At 44.8% G+C, this 22,663-nt stretch overlaps 1 protein-coding gene across 1 annotated transcript; it reads left to right on the top strand.

The window, feature by feature from the left end:
* Positions 1–3,763: 3,763 nt before the first annotated feature.
* Gpx7 (glutathione peroxidase 7) lies at positions 3,764–11,013 on the top strand. The gene is made up of 3 exons (XM_051188423.1): positions 3,764–4,144; positions 8,357–8,618; positions 10,388–11,013. The coding sequence occupies exons 1-3, from the start codon at positions 3,779–3,781 to the stop codon at positions 10,549–10,551; spliced, it is 792 nt and encodes a 263-aa protein (XP_051044380.1). The 5' UTR covers positions 3,764–3,778; the 3' UTR covers positions 10,552–11,013.
* The last annotated feature ends 11,650 nt before the right edge of the window (positions 11,014–22,663 follow it).

Here is a 22,663-nt window from a genome sequence, read left to right as displayed (position 1 = left end):
TTGGTTGTCAACTTGACCACATCTGGAATTAACTAAAACTCAAGTAGCTGGATTCACCCATGAAGGATTATTTCTTAATTAAATCATTTGAAATGGGAAGACCCACTTTTAACCCAGACTGTTTGAGATGGGAAGCTCCACCTTTAATCTAGGCAACACCTTTTGTTGGTGCCTCTATAAAAAACATAGAAGAAGGAAGCTTGTTCCCTTTGCATGCTTGTTCTCATTTTCACTGGCAAGTCCATTCCTTCAGCAGCATTAGAATCTACTTCAGGATTCCAGCATATACTGACCACTGGATTCTTGGACCTCCTATTGGAAGACAGTCATTGTTGGACTAGCTGGACTATAAGCCATTATAATAAATCGTGTGTGTGTGTGGGGGGGGTGTATTCATTCAATCAGTTCTGTGCCTCCAGAGAACCCTGACTAATACATCTATACACTAATAATAGAATATTAACACATCCTGTAGGAAATGGAGGAAACCCTGAGTGAGTGAAGTCCTGAGTGAGGGTGTATTTTGGCATGAACAAGGCCTGTTGAGGACTCTGATACCAGTTGGCCCATGGGAAATTGGTAAAGACATTCTCTATGGATAGGGCTCAAGAGGGATGTCAATGTTTTCTTCAGGAGACTGGGTATGAGTTTATAAACAAACTGACCAGTATGTGTGAAGTCTAGCAACTGTTGCTTCCTCCTCCAGGATGCTGACAGCCTAAGACTGCTGGCTTACAGAGACCTGCTAGCAAGATTAAACTAACCCTCTCTCTGTGCTGTACCTAATAAACATGCTAAGGTTTCAGGTTGCAGTGATAACAATAGTTATCATTGGGTGGTAGTGCAGCTGGCCTTTAATCCCAGCACTTGGGAGTCAGAGACAGGTGGATCTCTGAGCTCCAGGCCAGCCTGATCTACAGAACAAGTCCCAGGACAGCTAGGCCTACACAGAGAAACCCTGTCTCAAAAAACAACAACAACAACAACAAAACCCCGAACAAACAAACAAAAACCCATCATCCAGTTTCATTGTATGTGTGTTTGTATATCTGTCTTTTCTTCATTCCCTTGCTGTCCTGTGCCAAGGTTCCAGGAACCAATCTGTGAGGGACAGGGCACCATACAATATTTCGATCCCTTTTCCTTCCACATTACCCCTCTACCCTATTTATCATCTAAAGTCGTATAGGTTTTTTATGATATATTTTGGGTTTTAGTCCTTTATAGCACACATGATAAAAACCCAGAGACAGAGATATTAGGGTTCAAGCTGAAGATCAGAGAAAAAGCAGTCAAGCCACCAAAGAGCTCTTACCTCTACCCAGGCTGGAGGAGGGATTCTGTCCTCAATGTGGCTGGTGACTAATTGCCAGAATATTGAATGCCCTGCTCCTATCTTATATACCTCTCTAGTGCTGGGATTAAAGGCATGAGCTCTATCTCTCTTTTAGATCAATTCACTCTCATGTAGCTGTGGGTGCCCTTGAACTCACAGAGATCTATTGGCCTCTGTCTCCTGAGTCCTGGAATTAAAGGTATGTGCCACCATGGCCCAGCTTCTATGGCCATCTAGTGTGGCTAGCTTTGCATCCTTACCTGCAGGCTAGCTTTATTAGATCCTAAACAATATATCACCACACTCCTCCCACAGGAATATAAATTCAATAATTTTATCTTATTTTTTCACTATGTTAAAAACTCTTTAAATAGATTTATAATAATTAGGAATTCAACAGTCTGGTAAAGATCTTAAATACCCATGGACAATGCCATTGAGGTTATTGTGGGAAAGAGGAGGACTGGGGACCCTAGAGTGAGTTTGTCTATGTCTTCAAATCTCCTTGTTGTTAGATGTGCTACCTAGAAATAACTGCCCCTTTAAAAACATCAGAAATATGTAGAGGACTGAAAATAAAGTGACAGATTACATTCTGTTGTCTAAAATCAATAGCATCTCATATCAGTGTCTAGCATGGATATACAGTAGAAGTCACCAGAAGGTTTACAAAAAATAAACATGTATAGAGTATCTTAGGTATGAAAGAGGACATAAAGATGATCTAGACACAGGCCTTCCTTGGAGATGCTCCCAGCCTAGGCAGTCATGGAAATGGACAACAATACAATGTTACTGCCAGCTCAACTGTTTATATTAATAAGACCCATCACAGGCCTCAAGACTCCCACAAGATAGGGGCAAGGAGGCAGAAGGGCAGGGACACTTGCTCAGGCCTTTGCCTTGCCTGGAATACCTTGTCCTGTATCACACCTCTGCAGGCAAAAGGAAGAGAGAGACTATCTTGATGGCACAGAACCACAGCCTGCTCTGAAATCTAAGGGCCGTGTTTCAAATCTTACTGTGTAACCTTGTATCCCCTTTCAAGTTTGCTAGCTACAGCCTACAGAGTGATGTGACACACACAGCCTTTCCCCAGCTAGCCCCTGATGAGTCTTCCAGGCTCATCTGCTCCATCCCTCTCTTACCCCAAACAGCCAAACCCTCCCCTCACACAGCTCCCCTTCTCTGACACTTTTGCTCAGCCTTCCCAACTTTGACAGTCCCATTCCGGTCTCTGCGGCTTTGCCGTCACCATCTCTGGGCCTTAAAATGCCACAGTTTCTGCTCCAAGGGCATCTGCTCTTGCCTTTTCCTGTCTACTCACCACAGGGAAGCCAGAGGGATCTGTCTACAACAAAACATAAAAACTTCACTTCTTGATTTAAAGCCTTAAACTATATAGACCAGGTTGACCTCTAACTCAGAGATCTCCCTCTGTCCCACACATGTTAAAGGCATTGGCTACCATGCCCAGCAAGTCCATAAACTTTACTGTGGCCCACCAAGCTGTGTGCCAATCCCCCGCCTCCCCACCCCCACCCCTGCATTGTTCTCTGTGCTCCAGCCAAACCAGCCTTTCTTGCCCAGCGTATCACGTTTCACTCTCCTGGGAGACCTCGCAAAGCTTCCTGCGTTCACTTGAATCATGTCTACTCATTTATCAGACTTCAGTTCAGCCTCCTGTTGTCCCCTTCCCCTCCCCCCCCAGCTTTGTCGGGTACTAACTTGCCCTAGCAGTAGTTTTAGAGTTAACTGTGAACTATTTAGTGCCCCATCTCCTTTTGAATAGGGAATCCCACATCTTGTTCATCACTACACAAGAGGCGCCTGGAGCTCAAAATGTGTTAACTCAGTCCTTTGTGGGTGTCATGGAGGTTTTCTGAGCCTGGGAAACACTGTAGTGCGCTGTCCAGACCTCCTGTCAATAGACTTGAGATTCCAGCTGCTAGCCATGTTAGTGTCCACAAAAAGCTGTCAGCTGCTCCAGACATGGAACCTTCTTGGCTCCTGTTGCACCTCCTGCCAGGAGACACTAATCCAGTGATTGACAGGACCGTGTTGTACAGGTCTGCTATGTCAGAGTCTCTGCTGGGTGAATCAATAGATGATCCCAAAAGCAGTCTCTCCCAAACCTCCTGTGCTGCAGGACTCCAAACCGCTGCAGACTCAGGCTCCTTTGTCTAGTCTGACTTCTCTATTTGGGTGAAACACTACATTCGTTAACCTAAAGTTTGTACACATCGTTCAGCTATCAAAGTGTATTCCATCATTTTTCTGTTACAGCCCAGTATTGCCAATTCTATATTGACTAGGTGTATTCCGGCGAAGAACTGAGGCTCAGAGTAGTGGAGCGATCCGCTTAAGGCCAAACTCTGTCTAGATGCTAATCTCACACAGATTTTCTTCTCTCTCTTCCTATTAAGCCTCTGAGTCCTAAGCATGAGAGAGCAGATTCAGAAGCGAAAACGCAAGAAAACAAGATCCTTGGATCTGGAGCTGACTGGCGCAGAACAGCTGGGGAAACTGAGGTTCAGAGCCAGGACTCCACGCCCGCAGAGGCGACCGCGAAAGGGGCGCGTCCTGCCCAGTGGGCCGCCTCCTTCCGCCCCCCACGCCGGGGTCTCCCTTCCCGTCTTTTCCCTCGCTAAGGCGCCACCTCGGATGCGAGCCATGGTTGCAACCCTGACAGCGGCGTGGCTGCTCCTATGGGCCACGGCCTGCGCGAAATCCGAGCAGGACTTCTACGACTTCAAGGCGGTCAACATCCGGGGCAAACTGGTGTCGCTGGAGAAGTACCGCGGCTCGGTGAGTGGCGGTCCCCTGCGGGCCAGGCTCGCCGGGGGCAAGGTTTAATGGGGGCGCCCGGGCCGGGGCTCTTCTGGGGGATACTCCTCTCCCAGCTCGGACACCACCCGGGGGATCTCAGCCCGGAGATCCGTCCATCCGGCGCCCCCAGGCCCTTGCCCACTCAGGCCGGCGGCTACGTGGCACAGTCCAGGAGCCACACACGCTGTCTGCGCTCTCCCGGGCTCATGATCTCGCCCGGAAGGTGAATGCCCTGCGCTCTGGCTTTGCCTCTCCTAAGAGTATAAGTTACCCTAGCCTTTTGCCCCACCAGTCCGGCTTTTACACCGGGAACAGCGGGTCCAATGAGAGAGAAATAAATGTGCTGCGGTGGAAGTGACCATTTAAGATGGACCCTTGCATGGATCTTATAATGCACCCTGAAGCCCTGAGAACGAAGATTTAGACACAGGACCACACAACAGTAGAAAGCAACCCGAGCTGAAAGAGAACCCCACCTACATCCTTCCCATCCTTTGGTCCCACCCCTTAGTTGTGTTGGAGCTGCTAGCCATCCAGGCCCCTCCTTGCTAGACTGAATCACAGTAAGGAAGTGTATCAGGATTGGGTCTTTAAAAAAAAAAAAAAAAAAGACAAGCAAGACAGATCAAGACAAAGAGAGCTGGCCAAGTCCAGACACAAGCAAAACTGCAAGAAGAGTGGGGAGGATCAGGGATTTCAACTGTAGTACTTGAAGGGTACAAGCCTTTAGGCTAAATGGTGGTAGATGAGGCCAGTGGGGCCAGGGACAAGACAGAGGGACTCTGAACTACAAGTTCAGAGACCCAGGTGCGACGCTGTTTGTGATGAAGAATCCTCTCCAGATCGGGGAGTGGTGTTGCAAGCCTTTAATACCAGAACTGCGCTTGGGAGAAAGAGACAAGCTGACCCCTGTGGGGTCAAGGCCAGCTTGGTGTCCATGTAGGGAGTTCCAGGACAGCCAGGGCTACATAGTGAGACCCTATCTCGAAAAAAATAATTAATTAATTAAAAAAACTCTCTCAAAGAATGTTCTGCCTCTTGAGTTGGAGTTGGAGACCCTGGTGTGAAGATGTTTGGCATTGGACTTTGATGGACCTGTGAGCCCATCACTCAGATTTGGATGAATCACAAAGGAATGGCTATCATATGCCATCTTTAGGGACAAAGCTGTTCTCAAGGGCCTTGAAATTTTCAGTCATGCTGGGAGTCCTTGCTCTGACCAGTGTGCTGTGAGTTTCAAAATGAGAGGACAGTATGGCAGCCCTTGGTAAGCTTTAAGGTGCTCTGTGTGGATTGTAGGTCTCCTCAATGACCCCCGCTCTTTGCTACTCCAAATAGTAGCAAAGGGCAGGGCCCATTCCTGTCAGGCCTCCCCTCCTCTCTAATACTGCTGACTACCACCTGAGCCGTAGTAATTCATTGTTTATTATTCGGCACCTACTGTATACCAGCCAGAAACCCCAAGTCCTGAAGATGAGCAGTGATGGGGAAATCAAGTTTGTCTTAATCGAGCTTATAGGGAAGGAAGACAAGAAGTGAGGCACTGGAAACTGAACCAGGTAATCCCAACAGCAAGATTTTTTTTCAGCTACTAAAAGGAATAGTGTATAAAGTTAGCCTGGAACGTGCACACTTTTAATCTCAGCACTTGGGTAGCAGAAGTAGGCAGATGTCTGTGAGTTCAAAGCCAGAGTGGTCAATATAGCAAGTTCCAGGCCAGCCAACGCTACATTAGGTAATGAAATCCTGTCACACACACAAAAAAAATTAAAATAAATTGAAAAGGTAGAATTAGAAGGCCAGTGGGATTGCTGAGTGGATGTGCCAAGCCTGAGGACCTGCGTTCAAGTCCCACTTATATGGTAGAAGGGAGAGAACCACTCTCTGATCCCCTAAGTACACCACAGTGTGTATAGGATCACCCTGCCCCCTGGTTTGTTTTATTAGTTTGTTTTAAGAGGTAGAGTTAGAATTTGAACCCCAGAAGTACAACTAGAGTCTCTGCCCTTAATTGCTAAGCTCAGAAAGCAACCGGGGAGCAGTCAGTCCAGGGAGGTTGGTCAACCTAAGCTGGGCCTGCTGCTTGAGGCATACCTCCATTTGTTCACTAACAAACATTTGCTGCCTCTTACTACAGCCTGATACTGGGTGACAGTCATAAGGATAACTGGGATGGTGGTCATTAGTCCATGGTTGAGCGTGAATGTTGAGGTAATTCCTTTGGAATGTGCTTATTGCCTGGGTAGATAGAATGGATGAGTGGGAAGGGGGGGGGGAGAATGTGGTTTATTTGCTTGCTTCTATATACACAGAGTCTGTTTCTATGCATGTTGTGTATGTACATATGTGAATAAGCTATTGGGTTTCATGGATAGAATGAGAAGCAAGAAGCAAGATGTCCCCCTTCACAAAGACTAAGGAGACACACATGATACAGGTTAAAAAGAAGCATCTTAAAGTGTATTCAATAAAGGTCCTTCGGAAAGGGGAGAAGACCCTTAACTGGAGTGGGAAATTTAGAGCTCCAATTTCTTGCCATCCCAGGCAGAGTGTACAATAAGTCAGATTAGCTCAATGATTCTCAGCTAAATGGTGGCACATGCCTTTAATCCCAGCACTGGAGAAGCAGGCAGATCTCCATGAGTTTGAAGCCAACCTGGTCTACAGAGCTAGTTCTAAGATAGCCAGGGCTACACAAACAAAACAAAACAAAACAAAACAAAACCCTGTCTCAAAATAAAACAAAAATAATTTGAAAAAAGATATCTTTTGTTGTTGTTGTTACATTGTGTGTGTGTGTTCGCTTTTCATGGTATCCAGGTGGAGGCCAGAGAACAATTTGGGGGAGTCATTTCTTTCCTTCTATTTTGTGGGACCCTGGGATTGAACTCAGATTGTCAGGCATGGCAGCAAATTGTTATTTCTCCTGTTTGTTTTGTTTTGAGACACAGTGTTTTACTGTGCAGTAGCTGGCCTGAAACTTGGTTTGTAGATGAGGCTGGCCTTGAACTTACGAAGGTCCACTTGCCTCTGCCTCCCAAATGCAGGGATTAAAGGCTTGCTGCACTTTTTTTTTTTTTTTTAAGGAGATGGTCTTACTATGTAGTTCAGGCTGGCTTCCAATTTGCAGTTCTATTGCCTCAGCCTCTTTAGAGCTGGGATTACAGGCATTTGCCACAGATTCCATGAAGAAACATTTTTGGTGGTCAAGCCTAGACATCTAGTGGGTACAGGCTAGGATGATGCCAAATATTCTACAATAAACAGGATAGCTCCCCACAATAAAGACTCATCATTTCAGTAGTGCTGAATTTGAGAAGTCCTATCTAGCTTGAGCAATTTGTGCCCAGTGTTTCAGACTGATCCTGGGAAATGGTCATCTTTAGGTAGCCAAGGGATATCCTAGCTTGTCTCAAAAGCAGCTGTGGAGCTAGGGGTAGGGCACCCAGACAAAGGATTGTAATATTTCAGTTATACATAGCTAGAAGCTGGAAATGTGGCATTGGTGCCAAAATTCTAATTACATCATAACTCAGTTCCATCAGCTAGCTCTGTATTGCCTAAAGTCTTTAATACGATTAGGGCTCAGTGATCAAAGTATTTATTTGCCGGAAGGGAGGAGATAAAACGGCTTGTCCTGGGGGTCATTCTGTCCGTGTACCCATGTTCCGGCAGCCCCATCCAGGGGAAGGCACAGGGAGACACAATGCTCTTCTGCTTCCTTTTTCTTTATAGACTTCTGGGAAGGAGCCACCTTGAATTCCTGGAAGTACCCAGCTGACCAAACCAAAATGAACCAAGCGTGCCTTTCTCCCACCCCACCCAGCACCACCTACTGATATGTGCCCTCCATGTGCATGCCTGTCTGTGAGTGTGCTGTATGTATCTGTGGATCTGTGTCCTGCTAGATAATGTAGGTTTACATCATAGAGCATGTGCATATTAATTTAGGTGAATTGTGTGCTTGCAGTCACAGATACTCATGTATGAGTATACGTGTGCATAGGCCCCTACATGATTGATTTTATGTGTGAGTGTATTATGTGAGAGCATTATACACATATTTACATAGCATTCTTGCATGTGTGACGGAGTCCCCTATGTGGACATATGAAGCAAATGCAAGTGCATGCCCCTCCACTGGATTGTATGTGGCTCTGAGCTTTCTTCTGTTTTGTTTTTGACATGCAGGTTTCCCTGGTGGTGAACGTAGCTAGTGAATGTGGCTTCACAGACCAGAACTACCGGGCCTTGCAGCAGCTGCAGCGGGACCTGGGTCCCTACCACTTTAATGTGCTTGCCTTCCCTTGCAACCAGTTTGGCCAACAGGAACCAGATACAAACAGGGAAATTGAGAACTTTGCCCGGCGTACCTACAGTGTATCTTTCCCCATGTTTAGCAAGATCGCAGTCACTGGCACTGGTGCCCACCCTGCCTTCAAATACCTAACTCGTGAGTCCTGTCCCTTCTCTCCCTCACCTCCCCTCCCTGTCTGTGGCCATAACTTCTTGGGCAGCAGAAGCTGCTGGCTGGCTGACCTTTGTCTTCCTGACTCTTGAAGGAAAGTAAGGGCAGGCTTGAGCAGAAGAATCCTGCCCAAGTCTCTCTGCACCTGTTGTCTCACCATAAGATTTCCCAGAGATTTGGTCTCCACTCACAGGGACTCCTGGAAGGTCACATGTCATCATGCTTTTGTCAGTGTTCCTTAGTTGAGCTTATAGACTGAGAACAGAGAAGCTAAGGCATAGCCATGAGATGTCACACACCTGGAGAAGGGTGACCAGGATGACTGAAAGTCTCTTAATCTGAGTCAAAGGCTGTACACTCCGAAAGATCAGCTTAATTGCATTGCCTGGACCAGTGACAGGCACGATGTGTGGGCTGTGAATGAGTTTACGAAGACGGAAAGGCAGTAGAGTTTGTTAGATACTCCAGCTGCAACAGACAAGATGGTAGAGAAACTGCACAGAGATGATCTAAGGCGGTGCTTTTATGTGTGTAGGGAGAGGGGCTCTGTGAGCAGTCAGACGGTGTTTCAATGTCACTGCATTCTGATAGTTTGGGTCTTATCAGGTGGGATATCTGCACAGTGCTGTCTCTGGAAGGTAAGGCAGGCATCGCATTTTGCTGAGGAATAAGTTTTACAACATATGTTATCTCTTAATGGGACTGGCTATCCATGTCAAAGGCAGGCTTGGTTCACCAAGATCAAACATTTGATGGTCTGAGCCTGCTCATCACAAAGTGGGACTCTGGGATTAGAGAGAAAGCTCAGAGGTTAAGGGCATTGGTTGCTCATCAAGAATCAAACCTAGGTGTGATTCCTAGTCTCCACATGGCAGCTCACAACCATCTGCCAACTCCAGTCCCAAGGAATCCATCCAATGCCATCTTCTGGCCTCCTTGGGCACTATACACATATAGTGTATGGACATACATGCAAGCAAACACTCATACACATTGAAAGAAAGAAGGAAAGACAGACAGAAAGAAAAAAGGTAGTACAAAGTGCCTACCTCAGTTGCAGACCTTGTGTACTTTGGAACCTGGTAAACTTTGTGTATTTGTTAGGTCATGCTTTTCCCCCCTCCTATGTGTTTTGTTAGTTTTTCTCCCAGTTCTTGCAATTGCAGATCAATCTAGTCTTGCTTTAGGAGCCCCTAGAAATATCTTACAATTGTACAAGCTTGAACCCTACTCTTGCAGGGCCCAAGAATTTATTTTAAGGCCCCCCTCCCTGACAATTATTTTGATGTAGTCAGTACATGAACTAACCTTTAGAAGCCATTAAGATTTCATTGGAAGCAGGGAATTGTAGTGCAGGTCTGCACTTGGGCGTTAGAAGCCAGGAGGATAAGGCATTATGAGCCTTCCTCAGCTGTGTAACAAGACTAAGGTAGCCTGGGTTACATGGGATCCTGTCTCAAAACAGAACAGACTTCGAGAACAGGGTGCAACTGTTTTGGGTGGTTAGAAAAGGATGGCTGATAGTGCGGTATCATGTATGTCCCAGGATCCTAAAGTCGTCTCTGTCAATCAGGATCCCATGCTGGAATCTACTGGAGAGCGTTTGAAAAGTGCTGTGGGCTGGGTCTTGTTCTCAGTGGCTCTAATTTAAGTAGTCTGGGTGGGGCCTGGATATGGGAGTTATACCAACTGTGGGATAACCACCCAAGAGGGTATAGAGACTCACAATGCTCTCCTGCTTCCTTTTTCTTTAGAGACTTCTGGGAAGGAGCCTACCTGGAACTTCTGGAAGTACCTAGTGGCCCCCGATGGAAAGGTGGTAGGGGCTTGGGATCCAACGGTGCCCATTCAGGAAATCAAGCCTCGAATCACAGAGCTGGTGGTAAAGCTCATCCTTAAGAAACGGGAAGAGCTGTGATTGGTTCCCTCTTCCCCACCACTCCCACCCCTCAGCCAACTCAAGTGGTGCTTCACAGGCAGAGAGCCTGGGCTTCTCGCCCTTTCACTCACATAGAGGAAGAAGACTAAGATGTGGATGATTTGACTCCAAGAGCAAGGACTAGGAACTCCTGGCCAATGAGAGCTCTGAACAGCCAATCACTGGCCAGTAGGCCGCTAGCCAAAGGAAACATGGCCAGGCTATGAGAAACCATGTAGAAGGGAATGAAGCAACCCTCTCCTAGCTAGGCTTCTGTAAAGGGAAGCCAAGTCTTACCTCACAGGAAGGCTGTCAGGATTATCATCTAACACCTGAGAACGTGCCTGGGGCAATGCTAGCCAAAGAGGAAGCATTCAGCACATGTTTTCTGCCTATAAACAAAACATTACTTGTGATAATAAAACTTGAACTCAACACAAATGTCTAGCCAATGGAAACCTAGGCCAAATGTGTTGTTGTTTTTGTCCTCTGTTCCTGTGTGGATATTATTTAATTACAAAAGATGCAAGTGCTTGGAGTGAAGTGGAAAAAGGCTCAGAGTTCAGACACCTGAGGACTCTGGGTTCCATTCCCAAAGAGGCAAAAAGAACGGCACAGAAAGAGAGTGTGCTAATAAAAACCCAAACAAGAACTGGAGAGGTGGCTCAGCGGTTAAGAGCACTGGATGCTCTTCCAGAGGACCTCTGTTCAGTTCTCAGCTCCTACATGGCAGCTCACAACCATCTGTCACTGCAGTTACAGGGGACATGACACCATCACACAGACGTGCATGCAGGTTAAACGCCAATGCACACAAAATGAAAATAAATAAATCATTAAAAAAAACCAAACAATACAGATTAATATAAAAGAAAAGTAAACATTAAAGGCTTCCAGCCCTTTTAATTTTTTTCAACCAAGCTAAACATTAGTCCTCATTTTTAAAAAGTTCCGATCAAACATACACTACAATAAAAAAAAAAAAATAAGTGAAAAGTATTGTAACTTAAATGTGAGCTGTCTCCTACAGGTTATGTATGTAAACACTTGGTTGCCAGATAGTGGCACTGTTTTGGTTGAGGGTGGGCAGGTTATGGAACCTATTATATATGGGGCAGATGTATGGTCATAAGAGCAGGACTTCAACCAGGACTCAGGCTGGATCTGAAGCTCTTCTTGCAGACTGCTGTGGTAGTATGACCCCAGACACACACACACACACACACACACACACACACACACACACACACACACACACACACACTGTGGCCAAGAGTCAATCCCACCACTATGCCTTCTTGGTTATGGTGGGCTGATTGATATTCCCTGAATCTGTGAGACAGGAGAAATCTTTTCTCTCTTAAATCACACTAGCCAGGTCACAACCAGTAGAAAAGTAAATAGTGCAAATATGAATTTGCGGGCTGCAGGTGGCCAGTATAAAGGCTAAAGACATGGCAGCTCCTTTATGTTCTCAGGGGACAACTGGGCCCCTGCCAACCCAGCTGGGGCCAGACTAGGACCAGGCCTTATTTCCTTGTCAAGCTACACTAGAGTTCTCAGAATTTTTTACTTTTTTAGACAGTGTTTCTCTGTAGCCCTGACTATGCTGGAATTTTCTACATAGGACAAGCTGGCCTCGAACTCACAGAGATCCAGCTGTCTTCCTTCCAAGTGCTGGGATTAAAGGGGTGTGCCACCACACTTGCCTCTAAGAACTTTTAATAAGCATATTAGAGCCAACATTTAAGGTTTTTTTTTTTTTTTCTTCTCTTATCCCTGATGCAAGAGAAACTTAAACTGTTTAATTCGCAAGTTTGCAAATACAAGATCTCTCATGGGAATCTGAGGCTTGTTAATTAAGCCAGGCTGGTTGGCCAGTGACCCTGGGAATCCTCCTGTCTCTGCCTTCCACGATTCATACCTCACTTTCTGTATCTATGTTAGGACCAAACTCAAGTCTTCATGTACTTTATCAACTGAGCCATTTCCCTAGCCTTATTTTGTTCTGATTAGAAATATGATCTCCTTATGTAGCCCTAGCTGGCCTTGAACTCATCACTCCCTACCTCATAGTCCCTAGTGCTAACTACCTGAATTTCATATAAAATGCCTGTAGCTTTGATAAACCAAAATTTTAAATTGTTACTATTATTATTGCAAAATTTAGATTGTTAGAGTGATAAGACAGGCTCTCCTTTTGCCTTTTGAGAAGGCTATATTAGGAGAGTGATGTGTTGAAGGCATGTATTAGGGGCGTGATATGTTGAAAGCTGTTATGCTGTAGTGATGAGTCAGCGTAAGGAACGGAGTAGATCTTCTCTCCATAGCCTCATGGTTAGGCATAAGCGAAGTATGACGGGTTAAAGTTTATTCCAATTGTTTGAGTTTTGTTGCTTTTTGTTTTTTTGCCTTTTCAAAGCAGAGAGAGTTTGCATTAAGAAAGGCTTGTGCTCATGAGTTTGACTCCAAAGGCCCTGTGGCTAGTGCTCAAATTTAACCATGCTAGTAGAAGCAAAGACGTTCTAAAGGAAGACACCATGCCCTTCACTTTGCCTATTAGACTACTGAAACAATGGACTCCAAGAAATTGGAGCTCCTTTCAGTCTCATGCTAGTAGAAAGATAAGATCGGGACCCTCAGCTAGAGGGGAGTTTGTCCCTCAGAAGAGATTTCACACAGTGTGACACTTGACAAACCATCTTGCAGGAGAGATTAGTCCCAGGCAATCATGGATCAGTGATGGGTGGGGCCACCCCTTGACTAGAACTGTTTAGTTATACATACATCTTGTTTTCTATTTAAACCTAAATCTTGCATTAGGAGCTTGAATGTGAACCTGGGGAAGGGTCACTGGACTTTGTTCCTTTTCCCAATGTGGCTGTATTGAATAGGCATGGACACTAAAGATAAAAAACCATTTCCTTAAAATGCTGTGAGTCCCACTGTCGACTCTGTACTTTTCATGGGACATGTATTTTCTATAGACTTTACTAGCTTCTGGCTGGCTCTATTTCCTTCTAACATACATGAAACTCTTCTTACCAAAATGCCATTTTAAATCTTTATCAACTCTTACCTTAATTCTTAGCCATTATCTGCCAACAGCCTTGTCTTCAATTAATCCCTTGGTTATCAGTTAATATTTGATTAGTTGATATATGATTATTTACTAACAATTTAATTATCTCCCAACACCAGCTTATCATCTAGATACTTATTCACTAGGCTGTATTACATGACAGTTCAGTTACATGCTAAGCCTTAATTATTAATCAATAGTTTAGTAACTTGTTTTTAACATATTACTGATCCTTTAGTTATCTGCCCTTAATTTAGCATGCAGTTGTCTTCCCTGTTCACAGGAACAGAAACACAGAGACAGTTGTGGAAACATGGGGAGAGAGAAAGAATCCCCACAACCCACCCCTGTTCTAGGCTTGGCTGAAGCCTCTAGGCAGCTGACACTCAGGAACTCCAGCACAATCACACTTGTCTAAGGCTTTACTTCTTCCTGGCTACAAACCTGCTGTTTTCTGGGAGTCTCACCAGAAACTTTATAGTAAAAAGTATGTCCTAACCCTAGTGGCTCCTCCTTTTATTTTACCAGATTGTAATCCATCCAAGCCATCTCCAGAGCCACCCTATAAATTCCACTCATCAAACAGAAATGCTGGGAGATGGTAAAGTGGATAAAGGCACTTGGTACCAAGCCCAGCAGTCTGAATTCAATCTCAGAAGGTGAAAAGAGAGAAATGACTTCTACAAGTAGCCCTTTGACCTCTACCCATGTACTGTGACACGTGTTTGAGTGTGTGCCCAAACACACCTACTCACACATGTGCACACATACGCACACGCTCACACACACACACACACACAAAGGAATAATTTTTTTTTAATGAGACAGGATCTCATTATACAGTCCTAGCTAGCATGGAATTTAGTGTTTAGATCAGACTGACCTCATACAGAGATTCCCTCCTGAGTGCTGGGATTAAAGAGTTGTGCAACTTGCTGAGCAGAGGTTGTATACACCTTTAATCCCAGCACTAGGGAGGCAGAGGCAGGTAGATCAACAGAGGCCAGCCTGGTCTACAGAGTGACTTCCAGAACAATCAGGGCTACACAAAGAAACCCTGTCATGGAGAGAAAGAGAGAGAGAGAATTATGTTCCACCATGCTCAGTAAGAGTTTCTTAGCAACCTTTGAGATGTAACTTGAGAGCCATGAAGATAGTATATGTATGTAGCTAATGCCAGTACACCTAATTGCAACTCTCTTGAGAATGCCTTGCCCATGTGGGTAGGTCTTATTGTTTTCCCAGGCACCTCTTTCTCATAATCTTTGTACTTAAAATTTTAATTAAATGTCTTTAATAAACCTGGCTTCATTCAGGCTACTCCTGGAATTCTCTTTTGGGTCAAAGCCAAGTATTCAGTTTTACCTAAGTCCAGGTCCCCAAAGGTTTTGGGAATTTCTTAGGCTTCTTCTATTAACAGTATGGAACTGTGTCTCCAAGTTCCTGTCACCACTGTCACTAATGACTACAGTGGATACCTAAAATTGCAGATAGTACCACCCCCTACATACTCTGTTTTTCATATATATCCGAGGTAAAGTTTTATTATAAATTAAGCACAGTAAGAATTAACATCAATAGCTACTAATAAACCATCGTACTATAGTGTAATAGTTTTCTCTCATCCCCCCACCCTCCTGTCTCTCTTCCATCCCTCCTATCATCAGACAAATAGAACATACAGTATTAATGCACTAGTCACAAGTTTGTTTCACACCTGGGAGAAAATGAACCAGGATCACCATGTAATCACAACGGCAATTTAAAAATTATAAATCAGAGCCTAGCATAGTGGCATTCGACTTTAATCCCAGCTCTCGCAAGGTTGATGCAGGTAGATCTATTTAAGTCTGAGGCCAGGCTGGTCTACCACAGCAAGTTCCAGGACAGCCAAGGTCCTACAGTAAGACTCTGTCCCCAGAAGAAATAGAAGTTATGAGTTGGTTATTTCTGAAATTTTTCATTAGTATTTTCAGACCAAGCTCACCATAGATAATGGAGTTTTGGAAGATGCAGCTGTAGATTACCAGCCATGGACTCTGATTAGTAGTTTGCTGAGTGAGGGGGTCATTGATGGCTGCAGCTATGATGGTTGAGCTCTCCTTTCAGCTCCAGATGGTTTGCTTACCACACCAACACATTCCATGGTCCATGATCATTACTCCCTGTGATTTTGTCCTCAGGTTGGACAGATGGATGATGAAGGGAGAAAGAGTGGACAGTCCCTGGAGTGTTACACTTAGAGGAGATAGTCACTCATCAACAGATATTTTTTTAGCAGAAGGCATTATGAAGAAAGATGTTGGCTTTGATGGAGCCAGGACAGCCTATTGCCAAGTGATGAGTCTGCAAAGGTGCCCTGTCAGTTCAGAAAGGACTTTGTGATCTAAGTGAGATCTGATAATGAGCTGAGTCAGCACGGCAGGGCCATCTTCCACAAGAATCCTCATTCTAGACACTGAAAGAAACTATGGAGCAGAGGAAGACATCACTGGTGGAAATTGGATACTGGGGGGGGGGGGGCTTCTTGGAGCACAGGTAATCCGGGAGACACTGGAAGGAGGGACATCCAGCAGGGCCAACCCAGGGATTGCTAGAGGGGACTGCTAAAGCCTGAGTCCTATGAGTCACCTCCTTTCACATTCCTGTGAAACTGTCTAGGGTATAACAAAACAAACAAACGGAAATAGTAGACAAGCCCCTGCTCTTCCTCATAGATCTATGAGCTCCTGTGTTTTGGTTTCGTCTATAGTTTCTATCCCTTTGTGACAACACAGATTTGCCTGCTCCAAAAGCAGGGTGGGGGAGATCATTTATTTCATCCTTTGTAAAAACCAGACCTTTGCTCTGCTGTGACCGATGACTACCATCTCTAGGGTATTGTCATCAACCACATGGACCAAGATGGCTGTCCATTTCCACCATACTCCTCTTATGCTGTGTCTTATCATTTAAAATTCAGCCACCTAGCCACACTCAGCTCACCAGAATATAAGATGTTTATCCTGTGCAGTCACCCAGATGAAAATTGGGGATTTAAACATAAATAAGGCATGTCCACACATGCCTACAGTTCCCAGCACTTGGGAGGTGCAGGTAGGAGGATCAGGAATCCCCTCCTCCCGGGATACATTAGAACAAAGGAACAGAAAGAAGGAAAGACAGAGAGAAAGGACAAGTGAAAGAAAAAAAGCAAGGGTTTCATTAACGCAGAGAGGAGAACAGACGTTGAGGAGGCAGGGGAGTCATCTGCACTCCAAACCTTAACATCCTTCAAATCTCCTCCCCTTCTCTTCCTGCTGCTTCTTGATTTTATTTGAGACTGTTTACTGTTATAGCACCAGCTAAATCTGAATCCCAACCAAAGGCAGAAGCCACAGAAAAGGATTAAGATGGAGGGATTAAAGGAAGATGTGGGAATTCACCATCCCTGGAGCTCATCTCTTTGGTCTCAACCCCTCCTCCAATCCATCTTTCCTACTGCAAGGCAAATGAGGTTCTAGAAAGCACAAGCATGCCGCCCATCTGTTACACTGGCCTGTGACCCAGAACACCCGCTGGGCTCTTTCCCAACTTCTTTCCATTGCCCAAGAGGAAATTCTCCGTCTTGCCTTAGCATAGCTCTGTGTCTTATCTCTAAGGTACTCCCAGCACAGCAAACATCTGACTCTTAGCAGGTGTTCAAAACACATTGGGGGGTGGGAGGACTAGATGATTCAGCAGGTAAAAATGTGTACCACCAAACATGATGACTTGAATTCTCTCTGGGACCCACACAACAGAAGCACGGAACCAACTCTAAACCTGCACCATGGCATGTATGTATCCTCCTCACACACACAGTATACATAAATGTGATCTAAAAGTTTATAAATGCAATCCCCCCCATGGGGTGTGGTGGCTCATGCCTGTAGTCCTAGCATTCAGGAGGCTGAGGCAACATAATTTCTTTGAGTTCAAGGCTGCCTGGCTTCCGTAAGTCCCAGGACAACCTAGGCAACAGTGAGACTGTCTCAAAACCAAAAAGCAAAGAACATGTTTGACCAACTGCCCTAGTTATTATCCATTACTGTTTCTAAATGCCCTTGTGCCAAGCAGACTTCCCTGAGACTTGGATCCTCCCAGAGAAGGGTTGAGGGCTCTCAGTTCCAGGGGAAAGTGCTGTCAAAGGCTCTTTCTCTTCGTACCTCAGACCCTAAGTATTCTCTGGGCTAGGTGTGGTTCAGCGGTAGAGCAAATACCTGAGCGTTGAAAAGGAAAGGTCTGCTAGTTAAGATGCAACCCATCAACAGCACAGAGTAGACCAGTGTCAACAATAGTCATTTCCTCACTGGTTTTGCTGTACATGGGACCAAACAAAGTGCTACACGGCTTCCATGAGGCTCTTAGCTTCCTTCACCTTCCAAAAGACTGCAGGCTTTGCCATTCAACCACTCAGTCTTGGGGAGGTGGTCGGGGGTGAATATTGGAAACTATGAGCATTATCCAGCATTTTCCATGAATAATATGCCAGGGCCCAGATGCCTCTGCAGTCGATGGAGGTAATATACACTTATGATTCCAGAACGTGAGAGGCAGAAGCAGGAGAAACTCCCAATGTTTAAGCTAGTTGGGTCTACATAGCAAATTCTGGGCCAGTTAGGGCTACACAGGAAGGACTTTGCCTCAAAAAATAAAAGCCCAAACTGAGGCAAAACAAGTGTTGAGGAGGAAAGAAAGAAGGAGCCCTTATTCTCTGCTGGTGGAAATGCAAATTGTGTGCAGCTGCTATGGAAATGCTATGGAGTTTTCCCAAAAAACTCAAAATAGAATTAGCATATGACCCGGCTAGATATGTGTACAAAGAATTGTTAAGTAAACATACCACAGACAACCACCATATATTCCTAACTGCCAAGACATGGAAATAGTGTAGAGTTCATCAACAGCAGAATAGGCTGGGGACATGGTTTAACAGGTAAAGACACTTGCCACTAAACCACACAATGACCTGAGTTCAGTTATCAGAACCCATGTGTTCGTAAAAGAGACCTGCCTCCTGCAAATTGTTCCTTAATCTCCACAGGTAAGCTATGGCCCATATGCTCCCTAATTCCCATAGTATAAAAAAATAAATATAATTTTAAAAGGTCAATAGATAATGGAAATGTAAAATATATACAACATGGAGTTTTTGTTATATTTATGTTGAGACAGGATCTCACTATGTAGCCCTGGCTGCCCTTGAACTTGATTTATGGGCCAGGCTGGACTTAAATTTACAGAGATCCACCAGCCTCTGCCTCCCAAGCACTGGGATTAAAGGCATGCACCATCAGGCTTAGTTTGTTTTTAGACAGGTTTTTATGTATCTCAGACCGGCTTCTAGCTCTCTATGTAGCCAGAGATGGCCTTGAACTCCTGATTCTCCTGACTCTACCTTCCAAGGACTCAGAAAAACAGAAATCATTACCCATATAAGTAGTTTCTTACTGTTTATTGCTGAATTATAGTTTTTCTTTTTAAAAATAATTTTTAAAATTTGTTTAATTTTATTTGTATGAGTGTTTTTGCTTGAAGATACTGGATTCCCTGGAACTGGAGCTATGAATGGCCTGGTCTCTATGCCTAGCCACATCGGAGTTTTATTCAGCTACAAAAAATGAAATTATGTCATTTGCAGAAAAATGGATGGAACTGGAGATCATCATGTTAAATGCAATAACTCAGACTCAGAAAGACAAATATTAGGGACTGGAGAGATGGCTCAGCAATTAAGAGCACTGACTTTTCTTCCAGAGGACCCAAGTTCAGTTCCCAACACCCACACAGTAGATCACAACCATCCAACAGCCATTGCAACTCCAGTACCAGGGGACCCAATACCCTCTTCTGACTCTAGCTGTACTGCATGCAAACAGATACATAGATATTCATACATACCCATAAGAAAAAGTAAGTAAATCTTTTAAAAATAATATTGATGAAAGGGGAATGGCTAAAATAAAAACACTGCCGAACTGTGGCTATTGAGAACTATTTACAGCCATTCTGGAAAACAGTGTGCCAATTTAAAAAAGAAAATTGAAATAGGGTCTCATTATGTAGCTCTGGCTGGCCTTAAACTCACAGAGAGTCACCTGCCTCGACAAAAACAAGTCAGCTAGATAGACAAAAGGCTTCAGCATGAACAAAGTCCACAGACATGAGGCAGGAGGAAAACTAGAGTTGGAAGAATTGTGTGATTAGCTGTGTTTAAATCTTAAACCACTGGCAACACACTCCCACACATTACTCAAAGATCCCAAGCAGGTAGCGGCATCAGTGAGTGCTCCAGAATTACAAGCTCAGGAGAGTGGTTCCCTCTTGGCCATTGGGGTGAGGTGGAGGTAGGTAGGGGAGCTTAAAGCAGAGTGCGGAGTCTGTCTTTGTAGTAGTCTTCTTGTCGTTTCATGTGTCTCAACGATTTCAGAGTAAAGCAAACCCAATAAAACCCAAGGAAAGGGTGCAGAAAAGCTGGCTGGTTACTGGATCTGGACACCAAGGTCCCACCATGGCCTTGTCACTTGTCTCAGAAGGAGATGGAGTATCAATCTGGAAGTAAAGGGAAAGCTGCCTCCCTGATGATCGGCTTACAGTCCCATCCTTTCATCCACACAAACAACATGCTGGTTCCCCACCTGGAGCGGATGGGGTTGGTGTGTTTGTGCCAAAAGCTGAACACATTCTGATACTACAGGTGCAAACCACTACACTAGCTAATATTTCTTTTTTAAGGAAGAAAATATCACTGTTAGTTCACAGTTGGTTCTCAGTAGGCGTAAGACCCCCCTTCTCTATACCCTCCTATACTCTTTATCCCCGTCTGTTGATGAGACACTTTGGCCCACAGTCTTCAGCTTGGGAGGAGAACTCTGATGGCCACATAGCTTTGGGAAAGTCATGTAGCCTTCCCAAATCTCAGTCACTTTGTCTGAGAAAAGGGAAAATAAGCACCTACCTCAAAAGATGTTTCAATTAGCAAGATGGTTCAGAGAGTACCGTAGTTTGAATATAACGGTCCCCATGATCTCAGAAGGAGTGGCACTATTAAGTGTGGCTTTGTTAGAGTGGGTGTGGCCTTGTTGGAGGAAGTTTGTCACTGTAGAGGTGGGCTTTGGGATTCCCTATGCTCTGGATACCACCCAGATGTAGGAATCTGAGCGATTACTCCAATACCTGCACACCACCATGCTCCTCGCCATAATGATAGTGGACTGAACCTTTGAAACTGTAAGTAAGCTACCTCAATTAAGTTTTTTACTTTGTAAGAATTGCCATGATCATGGCGTCTCTTCCCAGCAATAAAAACCCTAACTAAGACAGAGGGTAAAGGTGCTTGTCACCAAACCAAACAACATGCATTTCATCCTCAGGACCCATTAGATGAGAGGATAGAACAAGCCATGTTTACCATGGCTTATGAGCATGTTTACATTCCACATGCACAAATACATACTGCCTGGCATACAATAGGTGAGCAATTAATGTCTTCAGGAAAAAAAAATATTAAGAGGGAACATGAGGGGTGTAACAAAAAAACAAATACTGAGCTAGACCAGAAAAAGATGATTTAACATGGGACCACGAGTGTATGGGATCTTTGGATGTAGTGGAAAGGGTCTGGGAACTTAGAGGGGGAAAAGTACACCCTTGTTAACACTAGCCTCCAACAAGGCTTCAGCACTTCCTTCTAGAACCCAAATAATCGACAAAAATAAATAAATAAAACAAAAAAAGCAGCGGCATCTACAACTTTGTCACTATGGAAATGACCTCAAAATTATAGTACTTAGTAGACTCAGCAATCTTGTTGACATTTTAAACTTAAATTGCTATTCAATGCAACCGACAGCCTCTATGATCCTAAATCATTTCTTCTTTGCAATTAAAAGCATCACTGTTAATAGAGGCTCATAGGCTCCATCAAGAATCCAAAGGAATCCTGTCCAGACAGTCATGGCACCACTCCTACTTGGGCCACTGATGGATGACTGTGACATTGTCCTTGTTTCTCTCGGGGCATAATCCTTCCTCTGGGGTATTAGGAGAAAGAAATTAGTTCTTGACTGGAAAAGGGTTTGGGGAACTGTCTTTCCAGCTTTACCAGCTGACCATGTCTCAGGGAAGCCTCACCCCTTCCCAAAGGAGCCCCCCTCCCCTCCTTCCTTCTTCTGGTAGATGGAGATCAAAGTGCACCTTCTTCAGTCTTCAGTGATCACAGCTCGGAAAAGGCTTTTCTGGGAACAATAACAGTTCCTCTTGGTTGTGAGGTACTGGCGATAGTAGACTCTGGGGCCTCGTGCATGCTAGGCAGATGATCTACCAATCAGCTCTACTCCATGCCAAGGTTCAGTTTTTCTTCATTGTTGAGATGAGCTCTGTATTGGCAGGCTGGCCTTAAACTCCTGGGCTCAAGCAATGCTCCTGCCTCAGCCTGTTGAATAGCTGGGACGACTGGCACATGCCATCAAAACTGGCTCCTTTTTTGCTTATTTTTTTCCTTTGTTGTTGCTGTTGTTTACTTCACAGTGACCCTCATAGCCTTCACTCTGTCAAAACCATTCCTTATTCCCTTCCACAGAGCCCCTCTAATGTCTGTAGTCCCTCTATCCATCCCCCTTTCTCTGCCCAGTCTTGTGTTGATTCCCTCACTGACCCCTCCGTGATGAATACTCTCTGACTCCTCTACAAAACTGTTTCTCAAGGGCAGGCCCAGATCTGACCCTTTCAGGTGCCCAGGTCAGAGGCTTGGGACTCAACAGCATCAATGCAACTGCCTTAGAGGACAAAGGAACAGAGGCTCAGGGAGGAGCAAGGAAGGTTCAGCTGAGCTTGTACCCAGAGCCCTTCAAATCCACACACGGGTGTACACACACACACACACACACACACACACACACACACACACACACCCCAAAGCAAAGGGAAAGCATCACATTCACTATTTCCTACTGTCCACTTCTGAGAAAACACACAGCTAAGGCTCTGGGGAACTGGATAGATCCTTAG

This window comes from Phodopus roborovskii, unplaced genomic scaffold (assembly GCF_943737965.1).
Source record: "Phodopus roborovskii unplaced genomic scaffold, PHOROB, whole genome shotgun sequence".
In the NCBI taxonomy this organism is placed as follows: Eukaryota; Metazoa; Chordata; class Mammalia; order Rodentia; family Cricetidae; genus Phodopus; species Phodopus roborovskii.
The sequence above is the reverse complement of the archived record's forward strand: the minus strand, read 5'-3'. Positions and strand labels throughout refer to the sequence as shown.